Below are 20303 nucleotides of genomic sequence, written 5' to 3' on the forward strand. Positions count from 1 at the left end.
GAGAGAGAAACACAATGTGTGAGTGGGGGAGGGGCACAGAGAGAGAGAGAGAGAGAGAGAGAGAGAGAGAGAATCCAAAGCAGGTTCCAGGTTCTGAGCTGTCAGCACAGAGCCTGATGTGGGGCTCAAACTCTTGAACTGCAAGATCATGACCTGGGCTGAAGTCGGACATTCAACTGATTGAGCCACCCAGGCGCTCGTTGTTTATCTGTTTTAAAGAACCAGTTCTTGGTTTCATTGATCTTTTCTATTGTCTTTTTAGTCTCTATTTCATTTATTTCTCCTTTGATCTTTGTTATATCCTTCCTTCTACTAACTTTGGGTGACATTTGTTCTTTTTCTAGTTTATTAAGGTGTAAAGTTAGATTCTTTCTTTATTTGAAATTTTTGTTTTTTTGTTTCTTGAAATGGTCATTTATCTCTCTGATCTTTCCTCTTAAACTGCTTTTCCTGCATCTCATAATTTTTGGTATGTTGTATTTCCATTTTCATTTGTCTCAAGGTATGTTTTAATTTCTCTTTTGATGTCCTTGTTGATTCATTTGTTGTTCCGTGGCATATTCCTTAATCATCACATATTTGTCAATTTTCCAGCTTTCTTCTTATAATTGATTTCTAGTTTCATACCCTTGGGGTCCAAAAATCTGCCTGATGTGAGTTCAGTCTTCTCAAATTGGTTAAGATTTGTTTTGTGGCCTGACATATGATCTATATTGGAGAACGTTCAATGTGCACCTGAGAAGAATGTGTATTCTGTTGCTTTTGGATGGTATGTACTGTGTTTATCTGTTAAGTCCATCTGGTCTAAAGTGTCATTTAAAATTCTATAATTATAAATGCTAAAACAGAACTTGATATATATCATATATGAATATGTTCATAGGTGAAATAAGGGAAAAGGGAGAGGAAAGAGCTTGTTCCCAACTCCACTGTAGAGCCCTTCCTTATGGTGGTTCTTTTTGCATTACTGCATTCTAATAGGCATATTATACTTGTATTTACTACATGCATAAACATTATATAATAATATAAATTAGCTTTTTTTTTTGCAGGGAGAGGAAGCAGCACTTTATTTTTTGTAGTAATGTAACTTTTCAAAAGATGAAACTTTTAAAAGCTTTAATGGTTAATATGTGATTTAGTAACCTGATTGTCTTTATAATTTTTTGATCTATAATTAGATATTTTAAATATTTGGGTATCTCTTGAACCAACATAAAAAGGGACATATTTAAAAGAATAGTATGTGATTTTGGCACCCAAATATGTTCAGTTCATGAGACTCTTCATTTATGTGAAGAAACTTCAGTGAGAATTCATGAAAAACTTAGGTTCACATTTTTTTAGCTTATCTGATATGCTAAGTCATGTGTCATGAAGAATTTTTTTATCCACAAATGGTGATGGTATAAGCTTTAATTAATATTTATAGAACATTTATTTTATAATCTTTTTTCTCATAGTGTTGGTATTACATTTTTCATATCTGATGGATTTAAGAAATGGATTTTAATATTTGAGGATTTTCATTTCGCAGCTCGGTGGTTGAGAGCTTATAATTCCAAGAGGAAGCGAATGAGGCATGTGGCCCCATAGTGGTGCAAATTGGTTAGGAAACTACTTCCTAGGAACAGCTCTGTATTATGGAAATGGGAACATGAATTTTGGTGGACATTTAGCCATATCTTCCACACATGGGTTATTTACCATTTACTGTGGTCCTATGAAGGAGTAGTTATTATCCCCATTTTGCAGATAAGTCTATTGAGGCTTAGACCTGTCCAAAAATAATAAGGTTCTGATATGATATTTAAACTCAGCCCATCTGACTCAATAGCCTCTATTCTTTTCTTTTTTTTTTTTTTCTCCTGCTGTGCCTTTTATTCCCATGACCTGTCCATTCCAGGAACTTGTATCTCCCGCTCCCCTTTTCCCATTTTGCCCAACTGCTGACCCAACCCCTTCTGGCAACCATCAGTTTGTTTTGTGTATTTATAGGTCTGATTCTGCTTTTTGTTTATTCATTTGTTTTTGTTTTAGATTCCACTATGAGTAAAATCATATATTATTATGTGTTTCTCAGTCTGACTTATTTCACCTACCATAATATCCTCTAGGTGCATCCATCCATAATGCCCTCTGGGTCCATCTCAAATGACACAATTTCATCTTTTTTTGGCTGTAAAAGATTCCACTATATAGATATAGATATAGATATAGATATAGATATAGATATAGATATAGATATAGATCTGACATCTTCCTTATCTATTTGTCCATTGATGGACACTTAGATTGCTTCAATATATTGGTTGTTGTAAATAATGCTGCAATAAACACAGAGGCACACATATCTTTTTGAATTAGTATGATCCTTTTCTTTGGGTGGTAGATATCCAGTAGTGGACTTATTGGATTATATGGTATTTCTATATTTAGTTTTTCAAAGCACTTCCATACTGTTTTCCACTGTGGCTGCACCAATTTACATTCCTACCAGCAGTATGCAAGGGTTACCTTTTTTCCCATATCCTTGTCAACACCTGTTTCTTGTCTTTTTGATTTTATCCATTCTGATAGGTGTAAAATGGTATTTCATTTTAGTTTTGGGTTGCATTTCCATTATGATGAGTGATGTTGAGAATGTTTTCATGTGTTCATTGGCCACCTGTAAGTCCTTTTTGGAAAAATGTCTGTCCAAGTCCTCTGCCCATTTTTTAATTGGAATATTTGGTTTTTTTGGTGTTGAGTTGTATATGTTCTTTATATATTTTGGATATACATTTATATATATCCCCTTATCAGATATATCATTTGCAAGTATCTTCTCCCATTCAGTAAGTTGTCTTCTTATTTTGTTGATGGCTTCCTTTGCTGTGCAAAAGCTTTTTTCTTTTGATGTCCTCCAAATAGTTTATTTTTGCTTTTGTTCTTCTTGCCTGAGGGGACATATCTAGAAAAATGTTGCTATGTCTAATGTCAGAGAAATTACTGCCTGTGTTTTTTATGGTTTTTAGGGTTTTTATGATTTCAGCCCTCACATTTAGGTATTTAATTCATTTTGAGTCTATTTTTTTTTTTTTTGTGTGTGTGTGTGTTTATTTTATTTTATTTTTTCCAATATATGAAATTTATTGTCAAATTGGTTTCCATACAACACCCAGTGCTCATCCCAAAAGGTGCCCTCCTCAATACCCATCGAGTCTATTTTTGTTTATTGTGTTAAAAGGTGGTACAGTTTAATTCTTTGGCATATAGCTGTCCAGTTTTCCCAGTACCGTTTATTAAGGAGACTGTCTTTTTCCCACTGCATATTCTTGCCTCTTTTGTCATATTAGTTGACTGTATAGTTGTCGGTTTATTCCTGGGCTCTCTATTCTGTTCCACTGATCTATGTATTGATTTTTATGTCAGTACCATACTATTTTGATTACTACAGCTTTGTAGTGTATCTTGAGTTGAATTTTTATAACCTCCAAACCTTGTTTCTCTTTTTCAAGATGTCTTTGGCTGTTTGGGGATCTTCTGTAGTTACATACAAATTGTAGTATTATTTGTTCTAGTTTTGTAAAAAATGCTATTGGTATTTTGATAGGGATGCATTGAATCTGTGGATTGGTTTGAGTAGTATGGACATTTAAATAATACTGATTCTTCCAATCCACGAGCATGAATATCTTTCTATGTGTTTGGGTCATCTCCAGTTTCTTTCACCAGTGTCTTATAGTTTTCAGAGAGGAGATTGTTCACCTCTTTGGTTAAGTTTATACCTAGGTATTTTATTCTTTTTTTTTTTTTTGGTGTAATTGTAAATGGTATTGTTTTTAAATTTCTTTTTCTGCCATTTTATTAGTGTATAGAAACACTACTGATTTCTGGGTATTAATTTTGTATCCTGCAACTTAGCCTCTTATTCTTAAGCACTACACCTATGTTTCTTAAGTGGAGGAAATTTTGTCCTCCAAGAGACAGGGGAACATTTGGCAATGTCTGTAGACATTTTTTGGTGTGTGTAGGGGTACCACTGGCATCTAGTAGGAGAAGGGCAGCGATGCTGCTAAACATTCACTCTCCTCCTGCCCCCTTTCCAAAACTTATCAAGCCCAAAATGTCAGTGTTGCCAAGGTTGAGAAATTCTGCACTAGACTTTGTACTACCCATGTTGGTAGAAGGTAATGTAAAGGCATGACATGATGGGAAAAGAGTAGGAGAAGGTGCTGAGGAATAAGCTGAGTTTTAATAATGACAGGATATAAAGGATTGGCGAATAGCAGAAAGGTGCTGGTGGTTGTTGAATGCAGAACGCAAATGGTTCTTTTTTTTTTCCTATCAGCCACTTGGCATTTCAGAGACTTGACAATATTTTTTTAAAAAAGTAAATGGTCTGACACAAACAGACATTTCTCCAAAGAAGACATACAGATGGCCAGACGTGGGAAAAGATGCTGAACATCACTCATCATTAGGGAAATGCAAATCAAACCTACAAGGAGACATCATCTCCTTCTTGTCAGAATGGCTAAAAGTGTTGGTGAGGATGTGAAGAAAAGGGAACCCTTGCCTACTGTTGTTGGGAATGCAAGCTGGTGCAGCCACTGTGGAAAACAGTATGGAGTTTCCTCAAAAAGCTAAAAATAGAACTACCCTAGGATCTAGTAATCACACTACTGGATGTTTGCCCCCAAATTACAAAAACACTAATTCAAAGGGATACATGCATCCCTGTGTTTATAGCAGCATTATTTACAATAGCCAAATTATGGAAGCAGCCCAAATGTCCAGCAACAGATGAGTGGGTAAAGAAGATGGTGTGTGTGTGTGTGTGTGTGTGTGTGTGTGTGTGTATACACAATATTCCATTATTAATGGAATATTACTCAGCTATAAGAAAGAATGCAATCTTGCTATTTGCAACAATGTGGCTGGATCTAGAGAGTATAATGCTAAGTGAAATAAATCAGTTAGGGAAAGACAAATACCATATGATCTCACATTTATGTGGAGTTTACACAAACAAAAAAACCAAAAAAAATGAGTAAAGGAAAAGAAGAGAAAGATAGAGAGAGAGAGAGAAACCAAGAAACAGACTCTTAACTATAGAGAACAAAGTGATGGTTACCAGAGGGGAGGTGGGTGTGGGGTGATGGATGGACTAGCGATAGGATTAAGGAGTGCACTTGTCATGATGAGCACTGGGTGGTGTTGAATGAAGTGTTGCATCACTAGAGTGTACACCTGAAACTAATTTTACACTGTATGTTAACTACGTTGGAATTAAAATAAAAACTTAATTTAAAAAGGTAAATGGTTTGTATTTTACTGAGTGAATATGCCTTTTAAACCATTTTATTTCTGAACTCAGAGAGACAAGACTCGTCCTTTTATCACATCCAGTCCTACAAATGGGGCCGAATCTATTGAAGAAGGCTGGCTGTCTGCCAACCCCTATGACGAGAATTTTGGTGACGTACATTTTTATGACTATAGCAATGATTGCTGGAATTGGAAAATTTTCCCCAAAGCTCGATTTGTATCTGAATATGGATATCAGTCCTGGCCTTCCTTCAGTACATTAGAAAAGGTAAGCCACTTTTGATTTCCCAATGATTCAAAATGGTAGGCTGTGGGCCTATGTCACTTTCTCAACAGTGGTTCAGAAAGTCAAATGAAATCTACTTCTTATTTAAATGAAAGTTTAGGAAGATCATAGAACTTTTGTTTCTTTATACTTTGGGAAGCTAAATTTCTTGCAGTCATCATTTTGGGGGTTAATACTTTTCTATATTGCTTTTAATTATGTTCCTTCACAAATACTTAAAAATTAAATGGGAACCAGGTGTTGCTTAAGCCTGACTTCTTATCATGCATGAAAGTAACTCTTACTTGCTATTTTCCCTATATCCTACAACTGTTTTTTTTTAAAGCTTATTTACTTATTTTGAGAGAGAGAGAGAGAAAAAGAGAGAGCATGAGCACACGTGTGTCTGTGAGAAGGGGCAGAGAGGGGGAGAGAGAGAATCCCAAGCAGGGGGGATTCTCACGTGGGGCTCAATCTCATGGACCATGAGATCATGACCTGACCTGAAATTAAGAGTCAGATGCTTAACCAGCTGAGCCACCCAGGCACCCCTAGCCTACACCTGTTTTATCATTTATAGCTATTCAGAATTGGATGGTTTGCTACAGTAAGAAAAAATAATATGATAAATAAACTTTTGTTTAATGTTATCAGGTCATATTATTTATTTTCTTTCATCTCCTCTTTTACCTCTTCTATTTCCTCCTCCACTTCCTCCTCTTTTTATTTTATGTTGGTGTATTTGATTTTCACTATGGCATTTCACTTTCCTTATTCCTACAGATTCAGTTGCACAAATGGATTCAATTTCAGAGTTGTGTGTATTCTTTTTTGAAGAATTTTATTGAGATATAATTCACTGACCATACAACGCACCCATTTGAAGTATATGCTTTCATGATTTTCAGTATATTCACAGAGTTGTGCAAGCATCACCACGACCTAGTTTTGGAGCATTTTCATCACCCCAAAGAAACTCTGTTCCCACTAGTAGTCACTCCCCACTCTCTCAGTCCCTTCTCCCCTGCTCTAGGCACCACTAGTCTGCTTTGTTTGTCTATTTGTTTGCCTGTTTTTCACATTTCATATTTTGGAATCATAAAATATGTTATCTTTGTAGGCTGGCTTCTTTCCCTCATCATAAAGTTTTCCAGATTCATCCATGTTGTAGCATGTATTAGTTTTTATTCTTTTTTATTGCTGAATAATATTCCATCGTATGGATATACCACATGTTTATCCATTCATCAGTTGATGTACGTTTGTGTTATTCCCACTTTTTTGGCTATTATGAATAATGCTGCTGTGAACATTTGTATACATTTTTTTTGGTGAACATATGTTTTCAATTATATTAAGTATATACCTAGGAGTGGATTGCCCGGTCATATGGTAACTGTTTAACATTCTGAGGAATTGCCAAACTGTTTCCCATAGTTTGCAATGGCTGTGCCATTTTACATTCCCACCAGAAAATGTATGAGGGTTCCAATTTCTCTACATCTTTACCAACACTTATCCCCCCCCCCCTTTTTCACATTTCCCTGGAAATTTGCATTTCCTTGAGAGCTAATGATGTTGAGCCTCTTTTCATGTGCTTGTTGGCCGTTTGTATATTTTCCTTAAAGAAGTGTCTATTCACATCCCTTGCTGATTTTTTAATTGGTATGTTTTATATCAGATATATGATTTGCAAATATTTTCTCTTAATTTGTAGATGTTCTTTTTACTTATTTGATGGTTTCATTTAAGACACAAAAGTTTTACATTTTCAAGTTATCAAAAATACTTATCAATCTTCCCTGTTATCTCTTGTGCTTTTGGTATTTTGCTTTCTTTCTAAGTTTTTAAAATGTTTATTTATTTCTTAGAGAGAGACAGACCGAGTGCAATCAGGGGAGGAGCAGAGAGAGGGAGACGCAGAATTCGAAGCAGCTCCAGGCTCTGAGCTGTCCGCACACAGTCCAACGTGGGGCTTGAACCCACGAACTATGAAAACATGACCTGAGCCAAAGTCGGAGGCTTAACCAACTGAGCCACCCAGGCACCCCTAAGAAACCATTTTCTAATCTAAGATCACAAAGTTATATTCCCGTGTTGTCTTCTAGTTTTAGCTCTTACATTGAGATCTGTGATCTGTTTTGAGTTAATTATTCTATATGGTATGAGGTAGGCATCCAGGTTCATTTTTTTCTGCATGTGGCTATCCAAATATCCAAACACCATTTATTGAAAACATTATTCTTTCCTCCATTGCTTGTCTTGACCCCTTTGTCAAAGTCAATCAACCATAACTTTTAAGGTTTATTTCTGGATTCTCAATTTGTTTCTAATTGAACTGTCTCTTTTATGCCAGTATGCACTGTCATCCTTACTGTAGCTTTGTAGTAAGTTTCGAAAGCAGGAAGTGTGAGTCCACCAACTTTGTTCTTCTTTTAAAGATTGTTTTGGCTGTTCTGAGTGCCCTCCACTGACGTACCAATTTTAGGATCACCTTCCCAGTTTCTGCAAAAAAGTCAGCTGGGATTTTGATAGGGTCTGTGTTGAGTCAGTAGGTCAGTTTGCAAAGTATTGCCATCCTAACAATATGAAGTCTGATCCACAAACATGTAATGTCTTCTTTCATTATTTTGTAGTTTCAGTGTTCAAAGTGTATACTTCTTTAGTTCAATTTATTCCTAAGTGTTTTATTCTTTCTGTAAATGGAATTATTTTCTTAATTTATTTTCAAATTGTTCATTACTGGTATATAAAGAGACAATTGATTTTTTTTTATTGAACTTATATTCTGCAACCTTGCAGAACTTATTATCTTTAGTTTTTGTGAATCCTTTAGAGTTTTCTATATATAAGAGCATCTGTGGATAGAATTAGTTCTACTTCCTCCTTTCCAGTATGGATGCCATTTATTAACTTTTCTTGACTAATTGCCCTGGCTAGAACCTCTAGTACAACGTAGAATAGAAATGGTGAGAACAGACATCTTTGTCTCATTGCTTATCTTAGAGAGAAAGCTTTGAGTCTTTTACTGTTTAGTAAGATGTTAACTCTAAGTTTTTTTGTAGATGCCTTTTTTCAGGTTGAGCAAGTTCTCTTTTATTCCTAGTTGGTTGAGTGCTTGTATCATAAAAGGGTATTGGTGGGGCATGTGGGTGGCTCAGTCAGTTAAGTATCTGACTTAGGCTCAGGTCATGGTCTCATGGTTTGTGGGTTTGAGCCCCGCGTCGGGCTCTGTGCTGACAGCTCAGAGCCTGGAGCCTCTTCAGATTCTGTGTCTCCCTCTCTCTCTGCCCCTCCCCACTCACACTCCATCTCTGTCTCTCAAAAATAAATAAATGTTAAAAAAATGGTGTTGGATTTTGTCAGGTGTGTTCTTTCTTCATTTACTGAAATAATCATGTGCCTGTAGTTTTTGTTTCCCCTCGCCTATCACTTGTGTCAAGTAACCCCCAAAAATTTTAAGACAATTTCAAAATCTCCCTCAGTTTTGCCACTTAAACCCAACTATATTTGCTTCTACACATTGAAGTTACGTTGTATTTTTAATTGTAATAAATAATGTTATCACCTTAGATCTACCCTTATTTTTTTTTATTACTCCTGTATTACGGGGTAGACTTTGGGGGAATACTCTTGTTTCAAAATGAAGGAGGATGGAGTTGAGTGTCCTGAGTCAGGTAGGAACAAGTATTAGAAAAGGAAGGAAGGAATGAAAGAGGCAAAAATATTTACTGAGCAGATGCTCTGTACCAGAGACTCATTGTTTCATTTAACAATAATCTCCCCCACACCCCCACTTTGAGGCCTAGAAGGAAACGAAGGTCCTAGAGGGTGAGAGTTCCATCATTATCCCCAGACAGCAAGTAGCATATGTGGATTCAGACTTATTATCTAACACCAGAGCTGATCCATTTTCCTTTCACTACATTTCAGGAAGGTGAGTGTTATGAATTGCTAAACCTTTTTTCTTAAATCTGTTAACATTTCTATTTACATCCTGACAATAATGCAATTGCTGTGTTTTTGTGAAATGCCTGATGTTGTTCAAAGATACTAAACACTATGTTTTAAAATAGGAAAAGGTGAAGCCAAGTTCTATAAGTTCTGTTCATTATGAATCCTTGATTTAGTTATTACCTCTTTTTGAGTTACATTGCTCAGTTGAGGTTGAATTGGGTAATTGGGAAAATAAAAGAAACCAAAAGAGTAACTTTACATAAAGCTTAGGTTCTTTTATTTAGAGTTTTTTCATGTATTTAACAAAAAATTGAAATGTTCCTTTCTAGTTTGGGATGCATCACTTCTTTGTAAAATAATTATGTTTTCAACAGGCCATTATCAATATTGCACACCGATTAAAAGCTTGGGCTATGGAATAAACAGATCTGGATTTGAATACTAAGAACTGCCACTCACTAGCTATATTGCCTTGGACAAATTAGTTAATCATTTTGAATGTTAGTGTCTTTGTCTGTAAATTGGGTTTAATAGTAGTAAAATACCTCTTAGGGGAGGGTTGGGGGAAGAGAGAGAGAGAAAAAGAATGTGTGTGTATGTGTTTGTGTGTGTTTCTACATGCAGGTACTCGTGTGTGCATGTGATCACGTGTAAAGGTTAAGTTAATTTATACATTGAAGCACTTAGCAGCAGTTCCTGGCACATAGCAACAGGCCATAAAATGTAAGCTGTTGTTAGTATTGATGTAATCCATTCTAGCCATAGGATTTGTATGAAAGGTTTATTTTCTCTAGAGCCATCTAGGTTTAAAGAACTAGAAGCTGGAGCTGGACTGTGCCAAGTAACTTAGGAACTTGGGCAAATCACTGAACCTTTCTGAGCCTCATCTCTAAAACAGAGCGATAATAATACCAACTCATAGATTGTTATGAGGATTAAATGAGTTAATATTCTTTTTTTTTTTAAGTTTATTTATTTATTTTGAGACAGCAAGAGAGAGCAGGGGAAGGTCAGAGAGAGAGAGACAGACAGACAGACAGACAGACAGAATCCTAAGCAGGCCCTATGCTGTTAGCAAGAAGCCCGATGCGGGGCGCGAACTCACAAACTGTGAGATCATGACCTGAACTGAAATCAACAGTCAGATGCTTAACCAACTGAACCACCCAGCCGCCCCTAAATGAATCGATATTCTTAAAACAATTAGAGCCCTACCTGGCACTTTCTAATTCCTTTTGATAACATTGTTAGAGCTGAAATGTATAAGACTCTCAAACCATGGCTATTACAAGTTAGAAAGCTTTCTGCATAACAGATCAGGTTTACCAATTGTGGGATACATTCAAATCATTACCCATCATAGGGCTGAGAAGCCTGAAGGTGTGTTTTAGACTTTCGAAAGGAAGAAACATAGAAAGCAGGGGAAGGCTGGTAAAGGTGTGTACGTCTCAAATGTGTACAAGATGACTGTAAATACTAATACCTGTATTTTAAGAAACTGAAGCAATTAGTGTTCTCTAAACTGTCTGGTGGTAATAGTTTTGAAAAATAGACATAATAATAAAAAATAGTAATTTGGAAAAACTTCCACTTTAAACATGGCTAATGTACACTACTTACATTTTAGTATAAATAAATTCCTAAAGAATGTTTTTCCTTTGAAGGTGACTGGTCTGTGCATTGCATGATTATAGGGAATTAAAGTCATATTTTGTGAACAGGGATAAGATTTTTATTTTTTATTTTTTTTAATTTTTTTTTTTACATTGATTTATTTTTGAGAAACAGAGTGAGACAAAGCGTGAGTGGAGGAGGGGCAGAGAGAGAAGGAGACACAGAATCTGAAGCAGGCTCCAGGCTCCGAGCAAGCGGTCAGCACAGAGCCTGATGCGGGGCTCGAACTCACAAACTGTGAGATCATGACCTGAGTTGAAGTCGGACGCTCAACCAAATGAGCCACCCAGGCGCCCCAAGATTTTTAATTTTCAAGGATTTTTGAGGGTGGGGTAGACTATGTTTTTCAAAGTTTCTGTGTAACTTGGATTAAAACTGATGTCTTCAAATGTAGGCAGCAATTGTCTTCTATCCTTCTCAAATGCTAACAGAGCATTAAATCATAAAAGCCAGAATTATGGTCTATTTTTCTGTAAAAGGTACAGTATTAACATATGCATGGTACTTGTTTTTGTTTTTTACTTTGACCTGATGATAGCTTCTCCAAGAGATGAAGGAATAAATAGTATAAATTGTGCCTAGTTAAAAAAAATTATTATTAGGGGAAAAGAATATCATTGTTTGGTTTGTGTCTTCAACTATATAAAAATTAAACACATGTATAGATCAAATATATTTAGTAGTCATTGAGAAACAAATGAGCAAGTGACCACAAAACATTTACCATCGCAGCAGTGATATTTTATTTTTGTTAAAGAATTGACAGTTTTAACAGAATGCTGATTTCAGTCCATTGTTCAATTTTGACAATTTATTTACCTGAATAAATAAAATGACATTGAAAACTAAACATAATAAATGTTTTAAAAACAGGAATAATGTTTTGAGAAGACAAGACTTTTGACAGAAATGCCAAAGTGTAACTTTCTAAAGGTTTGAGTAAGAGGACTGTGTAGATGCCAAGTCCTGGATTTGTGATTCAGCTTTGCACAGGGCTAGTCTTTCACCAATAATAAGGATGATGGCAAAAACATCTCACATCTGTGAAATTAGAGTCGCAGAACAAACCTTGAGCTCTTTTCCAGTATGTAGAATACTTTTCAAGTTTGTCAGAAATGTTGTTTCACTCCTGACTTCCCAATTTGTACCTCTTATTCTCTGCTCCAAAGGTTTCATCTAAAAAGGACTGGTCTTACAACAGCGAATTTTCACTTCATCGACAACATCATGCAGGTGGAAATAATGAAATGCTGCTTCAGATTGGATTTCATTTCAAACTCCCAAAAAACACAGATCCATTACAGACATTCAAAGATACCATTTACCTTACTCAGGTAAGGCATTTTCATTCTGGAGTTCAACAGGTTCCTGCAGTTAACATAAGGGATCATGTAGAGTCTGTAAGCCTTACGTGGTGAAAAAATACTCAAGTTTTTATTTTGCCAGTTGAGATTATCTTCTTCAAAATAGATACATGATGACATGCAGTGCTTTTGCATTCGCCTCTCTTACAAATTCTTGGCATTTGCCTCTCTTACAAAGAACAGCTCACAAAGCTCTACAACAAATTGTGCATTAAAATGTTCCCTAGCTCAAGATTACTATAAAGGTTTAGTAATTAAGACAATAGCATTTCCCAAGGACAAAATGGAACAATAGAACACAATAGAGTCCAGAAACAGACTTGTGTGTAATATAGTTACTTGACTGATGGCGATGATGCCATTGCAATTCTGTGGGAAAGGATAGTTTTATCAATAAACAGTGCTGTATCAAGTGGGTATCTTTATAGGAATTTAAGGAAATGAACTTTGATGCCATATACAAAAATTAATTGGTCAGTGATCAGAGACTCAATTGTGAAAGGTAGTATAATAACACTTTTAGGAAAAAAACTTATTTTCATGATCTTGGCAAAGATTTCGTAAACAGGACATTTAAAAAACACTAACTGTGAGGGGCGTCTGGGTGACTCAGTTGGTTGAGCCTCTGACTCTTGATTTCAGCTCAGGTCATGATCCTGGGGTCATGGGATTGAGCCTCCGTGCTTAGTGTGGAGCCTGCTTAATATTCTCTCTCTCTCTCTTTCTCTCTCTCTCTCTCTCTCTCTCTCTCTCTCCCTCTCCCTCTCTCCCTCTGCCCCTCTCCTCCACTCTCTCTGTCTCTTTCTCTCTAAAAAAACAAAGCAAACAAGCAAACAAAAAAATCACTATGAGAGAAAATAATGATAAATTGGACTTCATTAAAATTACAGACTCTTGTAAATCAAGTCACAATTAAAAGAGGGAAAAGACAAGCCACAGATTGGGGAACCATATTTGTAATACATGTGTCTGCTAAAAGATTTGTATTCTGAATAAAGAACTTCTATAAAGTAACAAGAAAAAGACATAACCTATTAAAAACGGACAAAAACCTTGAACAGGCACTTCACCAAAGAAGATATCCAAATGGTCAGTAAATATATGAAAATGTGTTCGATTTGATTCTTAATCGAGGAAATGCAAATTGAAATCATGCCAGGGTACCCCTACGCAAGGCACACGATGTCATTTTAGCACAATGGCTAAAATTAAATAGACTAACAATACCAGCTGTTGGTGAGGATGTGTGACACCTGGAACTTTTAGACATTGTTAGTAGGAATAGAATTTTTTAAACCACTTTGGAAAATTTTATGGCAGTTTCTATCCAAGCTAAACATTTGCTTCCTCTTTGAATCAGCATTTGTACTCTTAGCTATATACCCAAGAAAAATGAGTGCATATGTCTGCCAACAGACATCTAAAATAATGTTCATAGCAGCTTTATTCATAATAGCTCCAAAGTGGAAACAGCCTAGATGTTCTCTAACAGAAGAATTTATAAACAAATTATGGTATATTTCTATACCATAGAAATATATTCTATGGTATATTTCTATACCATAGAAATATATTCTATGGTATATTTCTATAATAGAATACTCCACGGCAATACAAAAGAATAAACTGCTGAAATCAGAATCAATTTGGATGATTCTCACAAACATGTTGAGCAAAAGAAACACTGACATTTCAGTATAGACTAGATAAATCGATTAGTGGTAACCCCTGTTGTGGAGGGCGTGATGAATTATGGTTAGAAAAGGGTATAAGAAAACTTTCTGGATTGCTAAAAAAAAGCTTTATATCTTGATCTGGGTGCTGGTTACATGGGTGTATACACATGATAAAAATCACTGAGGCGTACATGTTCCATTATGCACTTTACTGGATTATTTTTTAAAACAGCTCTATTGAGATACTGACATACCATAAGATTCACTCATTTTAAGTGTAGTATATTTATCAAGTTATGCAGCCGTGACCATAATCCAATTTTAGAACATTTCTGACATTCCAAAAAGGTCTCTTGCACCTATTTGCAGTTACTTTCCTTTCTCACCTTCAGCCCCAGGCAAACATTAATCTCCTTTCTGTCTCTATAGATTTTCCTTTTCTCAACGTTTCATATAACTAGACTCATACAATGTGTGATGTTTGCATCAGCCATCGGGCTTCTTTCACCTAGCACACTGTTTTTGAAGTCCTTCCATGTTGTGGCGTGTACCTGTACTTCATTCCTCTTTCTTGCTCGATGGCATTCTGTTGTAATGGATATACCATGTTTTATATATACATTCATCAGTTGGTGGACATTTGGATTATTATCAATCTTTGACTTATGAATAGCACTACTGTGAATATTTGCATACAAATCTTTGTGCACGTATTTTCATTTCCTTTGGGTTGAAATACACAAGTGAAATTGCTCAGTTATATGGTAAATTTATGTTTAACTTTGTAAGAAACTATCAAAACTGTAAGACTGTATTAAAGCCACTGCTTATTAAAATTTTGTAAATATTTATTTATTTTTGAGAGAGAGAAGCAGGGTGTGAGTGGGGAAGCAGCAGAGAGAGAGGGAAACGCAGAATGTGAAGCAGGCTCTGGCCTCTAAGCTGTCAGCACAAAGTGCGACGTGGGACTTGAACTCATGAACCATGAGATCATGACCTGAGCCAAAGTCAGACGCTTAACCAACTGAGCCACCCAGGCGCTCCAAGCCACTGCTTTTTTATCTGATGTTTTTTCCATACTTGTTTCAAGTTTGGAGAGATAAGGCAGGAGCCTAATCCCAATCATATGAGTTGATCTGAAGTAGATTAGAGGTTTTTGTTAAATATCACATTTTAAGTTTTGCGTCTTAACACCTAAAAATATGCCAGTTTTTATCCAGACTCTTGCTCACCCTCATCAGTTTTCTCCTGTATAAAAACATAAAATTCTGGATGGAAGCTGAAGCAGAAAACTGTTAGCCAAAAGAACACTCTTTTTTGGAAGGTGATAAACCGATAAAGAGAATTTTATTGTTTTATTAAAAAAATTTTTTTTTAACATTTATTTATTTTTGAGACAGAGAGCATGAATGAGGGAGGGTCAGAGAGAGAGGGAGACACAGAATCTGAAACAGGCTCCAGGCTCTGAAGCAGTCAGCACAGAGCCCGATGCGGGGCTCGAACTCACGGACTGTGAGATCATGACCTGAGCCGAAGTCGGCCATCTAACCGACTGAGCCACCCAGGCGCCCCTGAGAATTTTATTGTTTTAACCATCAGCTTATCAGTTAGGGAAGTTTTACCAGTGTGATGTGTAATTTGTGAACTTACCTCACAGAATACAAGTTAAAAGGTAAAGTTGGTATCTGTCCCTTTTAAAGTGTTGAAGTTCATCATGATTAGCTTTTCACAGCCACTATTCTATAAAAGTGTCTCAGTTTTGGTATATGAAATAGGATGATCCTTATTTGTGTGTATACACATGTGAACCTTTTCAGCTGCTGTTTTTCATGCTGGCTGTCCTCCTCCCAGCTGTTCATTTTATTACTATTACTATTACTTTATTCTATTTCCTCAAAACCACGTTCAAGGTAAAATTTTTTAAGTTTGTTAATTAATTAATTAATTTTTATTTTTTATCTTTTATTTTTTGAGAGAGAGTGTGTGTACGACCAGAGGGGAGAGGCAGAGAGAGAGGGAGAGAGAGGGATTCCCAAGTAGGTGCCATGCTGTCAGCACAGAGCCCAATGCAGGGCTCTATCTCATGAACTGTGAGATCATGACCTGAGGTGAAATCAAGAATCAGTGCTTAACCAACTGAGCTACCCAGGTGCCCCCTCCGCAAAACCACATTCAGAGAACTGAGAGAAATAATTGTTCTTTTTGAACTCATTAGCATCAGAGGCACATAGTTAGGAGCTGGTTTTTGTTGGTGATGGCTTTCATCTGATAATTTAGCACCTGGATGGCTCAGTTGGCTAAGCGTCCGACTCTTAATTTTAGCTCACATCATGATCTCATGGCTCATGGGATTGAGCCCCAAGTCAGGCTCTGCACTGACAACATGAAGCCTGCTTGGGATTCTCTCTCTCTCTCTCTTACCCTGCTTGCTTGCATGCTCTCTCTCTCTCTCAAAATAAACAAGTAAACTTAAAAAAAAAACTAGCACTGGTGTCTTATCAGGCATTGGCTTGGAATTGGATTTGTCCTTGTTAGTTCTACCTTGGAAGCTTCTGATGTACTAGCTGGGATCTGAGATGAAAAAAATTAAAATTATGATTTTTTTTGTTTTTATTGTTGGATTTTCTTGACTGAAAGATAGACAGGAAATGTTAGAGTAAAATGTTCTTTCTCCCCTTGCTCATTTGACTTTAGAACAATCATCTTTGACCTGTGCATTAGAAATAAAAACCTTGGGGCACCTGGGTGGCTCAGTCGGTTGAGCGTCCGACTTCGGCTCAGGTCATGATCTTGCAGTTCGTGAGTTCAAGCCCCGCATCAGGCTCTGTGCTGATGGCTCAGAGCCTGGAGCCTGTTTCAGATTCTGTGTCTCCCTCTCTCTCTGACCCTCCCCCGTTCACGCTCTGTCTCTCTCTGTCGCAAAAATAAATAAACGTTAAAAAAAATTAAAAAAGAAATAAAAACCTTTCTTAGGTCCATTTTCTCTGTTCCTAATTCCACCCCCTGTTCTTTTTGTCATTGTCTGTCCTACTATTCTGAAGAACAGGGTATCTGCATGTGTACCATGTTTTAAGACATTCTATTAAGCATTTTTTTTGCAACTTTCAGAAAAATCTTGGCTGAGAAAGCTATGCAGTACGTTCCTTCACATTTAGATCTGTCCCTATCTTCTAACAGCAAAAGTATCCTAGGATTTTACTTCTTTAACTCTTCTAATATTCCAAAATAATCTTGCCTCACCTTTCCATCTCCTACCTTATCCTGTTATATTGTATTCCAAATAGCCTACTTACCTAGGCATACTCTCTTAAGCTGTGTCACACAGGCCTCACTGCCTTGTTTGAGGACTGTCTGTACTAACACTTCTGAACTGTTAAGGCAACTTACTCTGCCAGCATGGCCTCTTAACTAGCCTAAGACTCAGAGAGCAAGCTGGGCTGGAGATAGTCTTTACTAACCCCTTAGCTTATAGCTCCCTCTAGTGCCTTCATTTGTTCTTCACATATTTGTTGAGCATGCAATGAAGGCTAGATGCTTGGGGATATCCTTAAGAGATTCATATATATATTTTTAGGTTTATTTATTTTGAGAGAGACAGCGCCAGCATGAGTGGGGGAGGGGCAGCGAGAGGGAGAGAGAGAATCCCAAGCAGATTCTGCACTGCCAGTACAGGGCCTGATACGGGCTGTGAGATCATGACATAAGCTGAAAGCAAGAGTTGGACGCTTAACCAGCTGAGCCACCCAGGCACCTCAAGAGATTCATATTCTTTAGGGTCCATTTTATATTCCTGTGTTGCATGTAACTTGATCACAAGAATGAGAAAAAAGGCATTCTATGTTGTAGGCCCAGGTGTTGATGATACTTGCCACTCTGGAACAGTTATTTGTTTGGTAAGCAGCACTGAGATGTGATAGAAGATCCAAGCCATGCTGAGCTTCTAAGATGAATGGGATGGGTAAAGAAGGGGAATGAATGTGATATTATTAATAGAGTACATTACATACTAATATATATGCAACATGTAATTTAGCAGGCTAGTAGACTGTCAGAATTCTTTGGGTATCTATGACATGACTGGCCCTGGGCCATGAGATGCTTTGTATATCTTCTCATGTAATCCTAACAACATATCTGTGTTACTGTTTTCATTTTATAGTTGAGTAAACAGGCTCAGAAGGGTTAAGTATTTTGCCCAAGTTCTCAGGCAATGAATGCAGCAAGTTTCTGCCTTTTAAACTATGATATTATATCCCTTCACAATTAAGATAAGGAAAGTTCTTTAACTACTGAGGTGTTCGGTTGAATTATAACATCAATTTGTAGCAGTTAAATAAAGCAGACATCAGAAATTTGGCACATTAAAAAAGGCCTTATTGGAACAATAGAGAAAGTCAATAAAACCAAAAGTTAGTTCTTTGAAATGCTCAACAAAATTGAAAAAACTATAGCTATACTGGCCAAGAAAAAAAAAGAGAAGATTCCAATTACTAAATTAGAAATGAAAGGGACAACACTACTGTTGACCTTAAAGAAATAAAAAGATTGATAACAGAATACTGTAAATAATTGTATGACAGTAAGTCATTTAACCTAGATGAAACAGCAAGTTCTTTTCATAGAAAGACACAAATTATGTAAACTGACTCAAGAAGAAATAGAAAATCTGAGTAGACCTATGACAACTAAAAAGATTGAATTCATAATAAAAAAAACTTCCCCCTACAAAGATAGCTTCACTTGTGAATTCTAAAAAAAAATATTTAAAGAAGAATTAATACCAGTCTTTCACAAATTCTTCCCAAAAAATGGAAGAGGGGAAAACAGTTCCTAACTCATTCTGCAAAACCAGTTTTGTTCTGATACTAAAACCAGACAAAGATATAAGAAAAGCAAACAGAGACTATTATCTTTTATGAGTATAGATGGAAAGAAATCTTCAATAAAATACTAACAATCCAAATCCAGCAGTATATACACTATACACTATACTCTATATACCATAATCAAGTGGGATTTATCCCAGAATGCAAGATTGGTTCAACATGTGAAAGTCAATCAATGTAATATACCATATTAATAGAATAAAGGACAAATAACTACATGATAATCTTGGTAGATGAAGAAAAAGCATTAGACAAAGTCCAATACATTTTTGTGATAAAATTTTTTTTCAACAAACTAGGACAAGAAGAGGGCTTCCTCAACCTGGTGTGACAACTTATGGAGAACCCATCGCTAATATCATTGAATAGTGAAAGACAGAAAGACAAAGTTTTCTTCCTAAGATAAGAAGCAAGATAGTCTTGCCACTTCTATTCAATATTGTACTGAAGATTCTAGCCAAAATAATTAAGCAAGAAAATCAAATAAAAGACATCCAAATTGGAAAGGAAGAAATAACACTATCTCTGTCTGCAGATAACATGTATGGAAAAACATAAAAAAATCCACCTAAAAACCTAGGAGAGCAAATAAGTTAATTCAACAACATTGTAGGGTAGGAGATCAATATACAAATATCAGTTATATTCTAAGCATGAACAATTTGAAAATGAAATTAAACAATAACATTTACAATAGTATCACAAAGAATAAAATATTTTGGAATATATGTAACCAAATAGATACAGGATTTGCACTATGAAAATTAGGAAACATTATTGAAAGAAATTAAAGAAATAGAAAGACATCTGTGTTCATGGATTGGAAAACTTAATATTGTTAAGATGGCAGGACTCCCCAAATTGATATACAGATTCAACATAATCCCTATCAAAATTCCTAATGCCATTTTCAGAGAAATGGGGAAAATGATCCTAAAATACATATGGAAATGCAAAGTATCCAAAATGGAAAAAAAAATCTGGAAAAAGAACAAATTTGGAAGATTCACATTCCCTGCTTTGAAAACATAACTACAAAGCTACAGTAATCAAGATAGTGTGGTATTGACCTAAGGCCAGACATGTAGGTTGATTGAATAGAATTCAGAGTCCAGAAATAATCAAATAAGTCCATGATCAAATGATTTTCTATAAGGGTGCCAAGACA

At 36.0% G+C, this 20303-nt stretch overlaps 1 protein-coding gene across 1 annotated transcript in view; it reads left to right on the plus strand.

Annotated features, from left to right (window-relative positions):
• MANBA (mannosidase beta) overlaps positions 1-20303 on the plus strand; it is a 112743-nt gene that overhangs the window by 78045 nt on the left and 14395 nt on the right. The window contains exons 12-13 of the mRNA XM_007080983.2: positions 5363-5581; positions 12379-12543. Of these exons, the coding sequence (XP_007081045.2) occupies positions 5363-5581; positions 12379-12543 (384 nt within the window). The remainder of the gene's footprint in view (positions 1-5362; positions 5582-12378; positions 12544-20303) is intronic.

The sequence above is a fragment of the Panthera tigris genome, chromosome B1 (assembly GCF_018350195.1).
Source record: "Panthera tigris isolate Pti1 chromosome B1, P.tigris_Pti1_mat1.1, whole genome shotgun sequence".
In the NCBI taxonomy this organism is placed as follows: domain Eukaryota; kingdom Metazoa; phylum Chordata; class Mammalia; order Carnivora; family Felidae; genus Panthera; species Panthera tigris.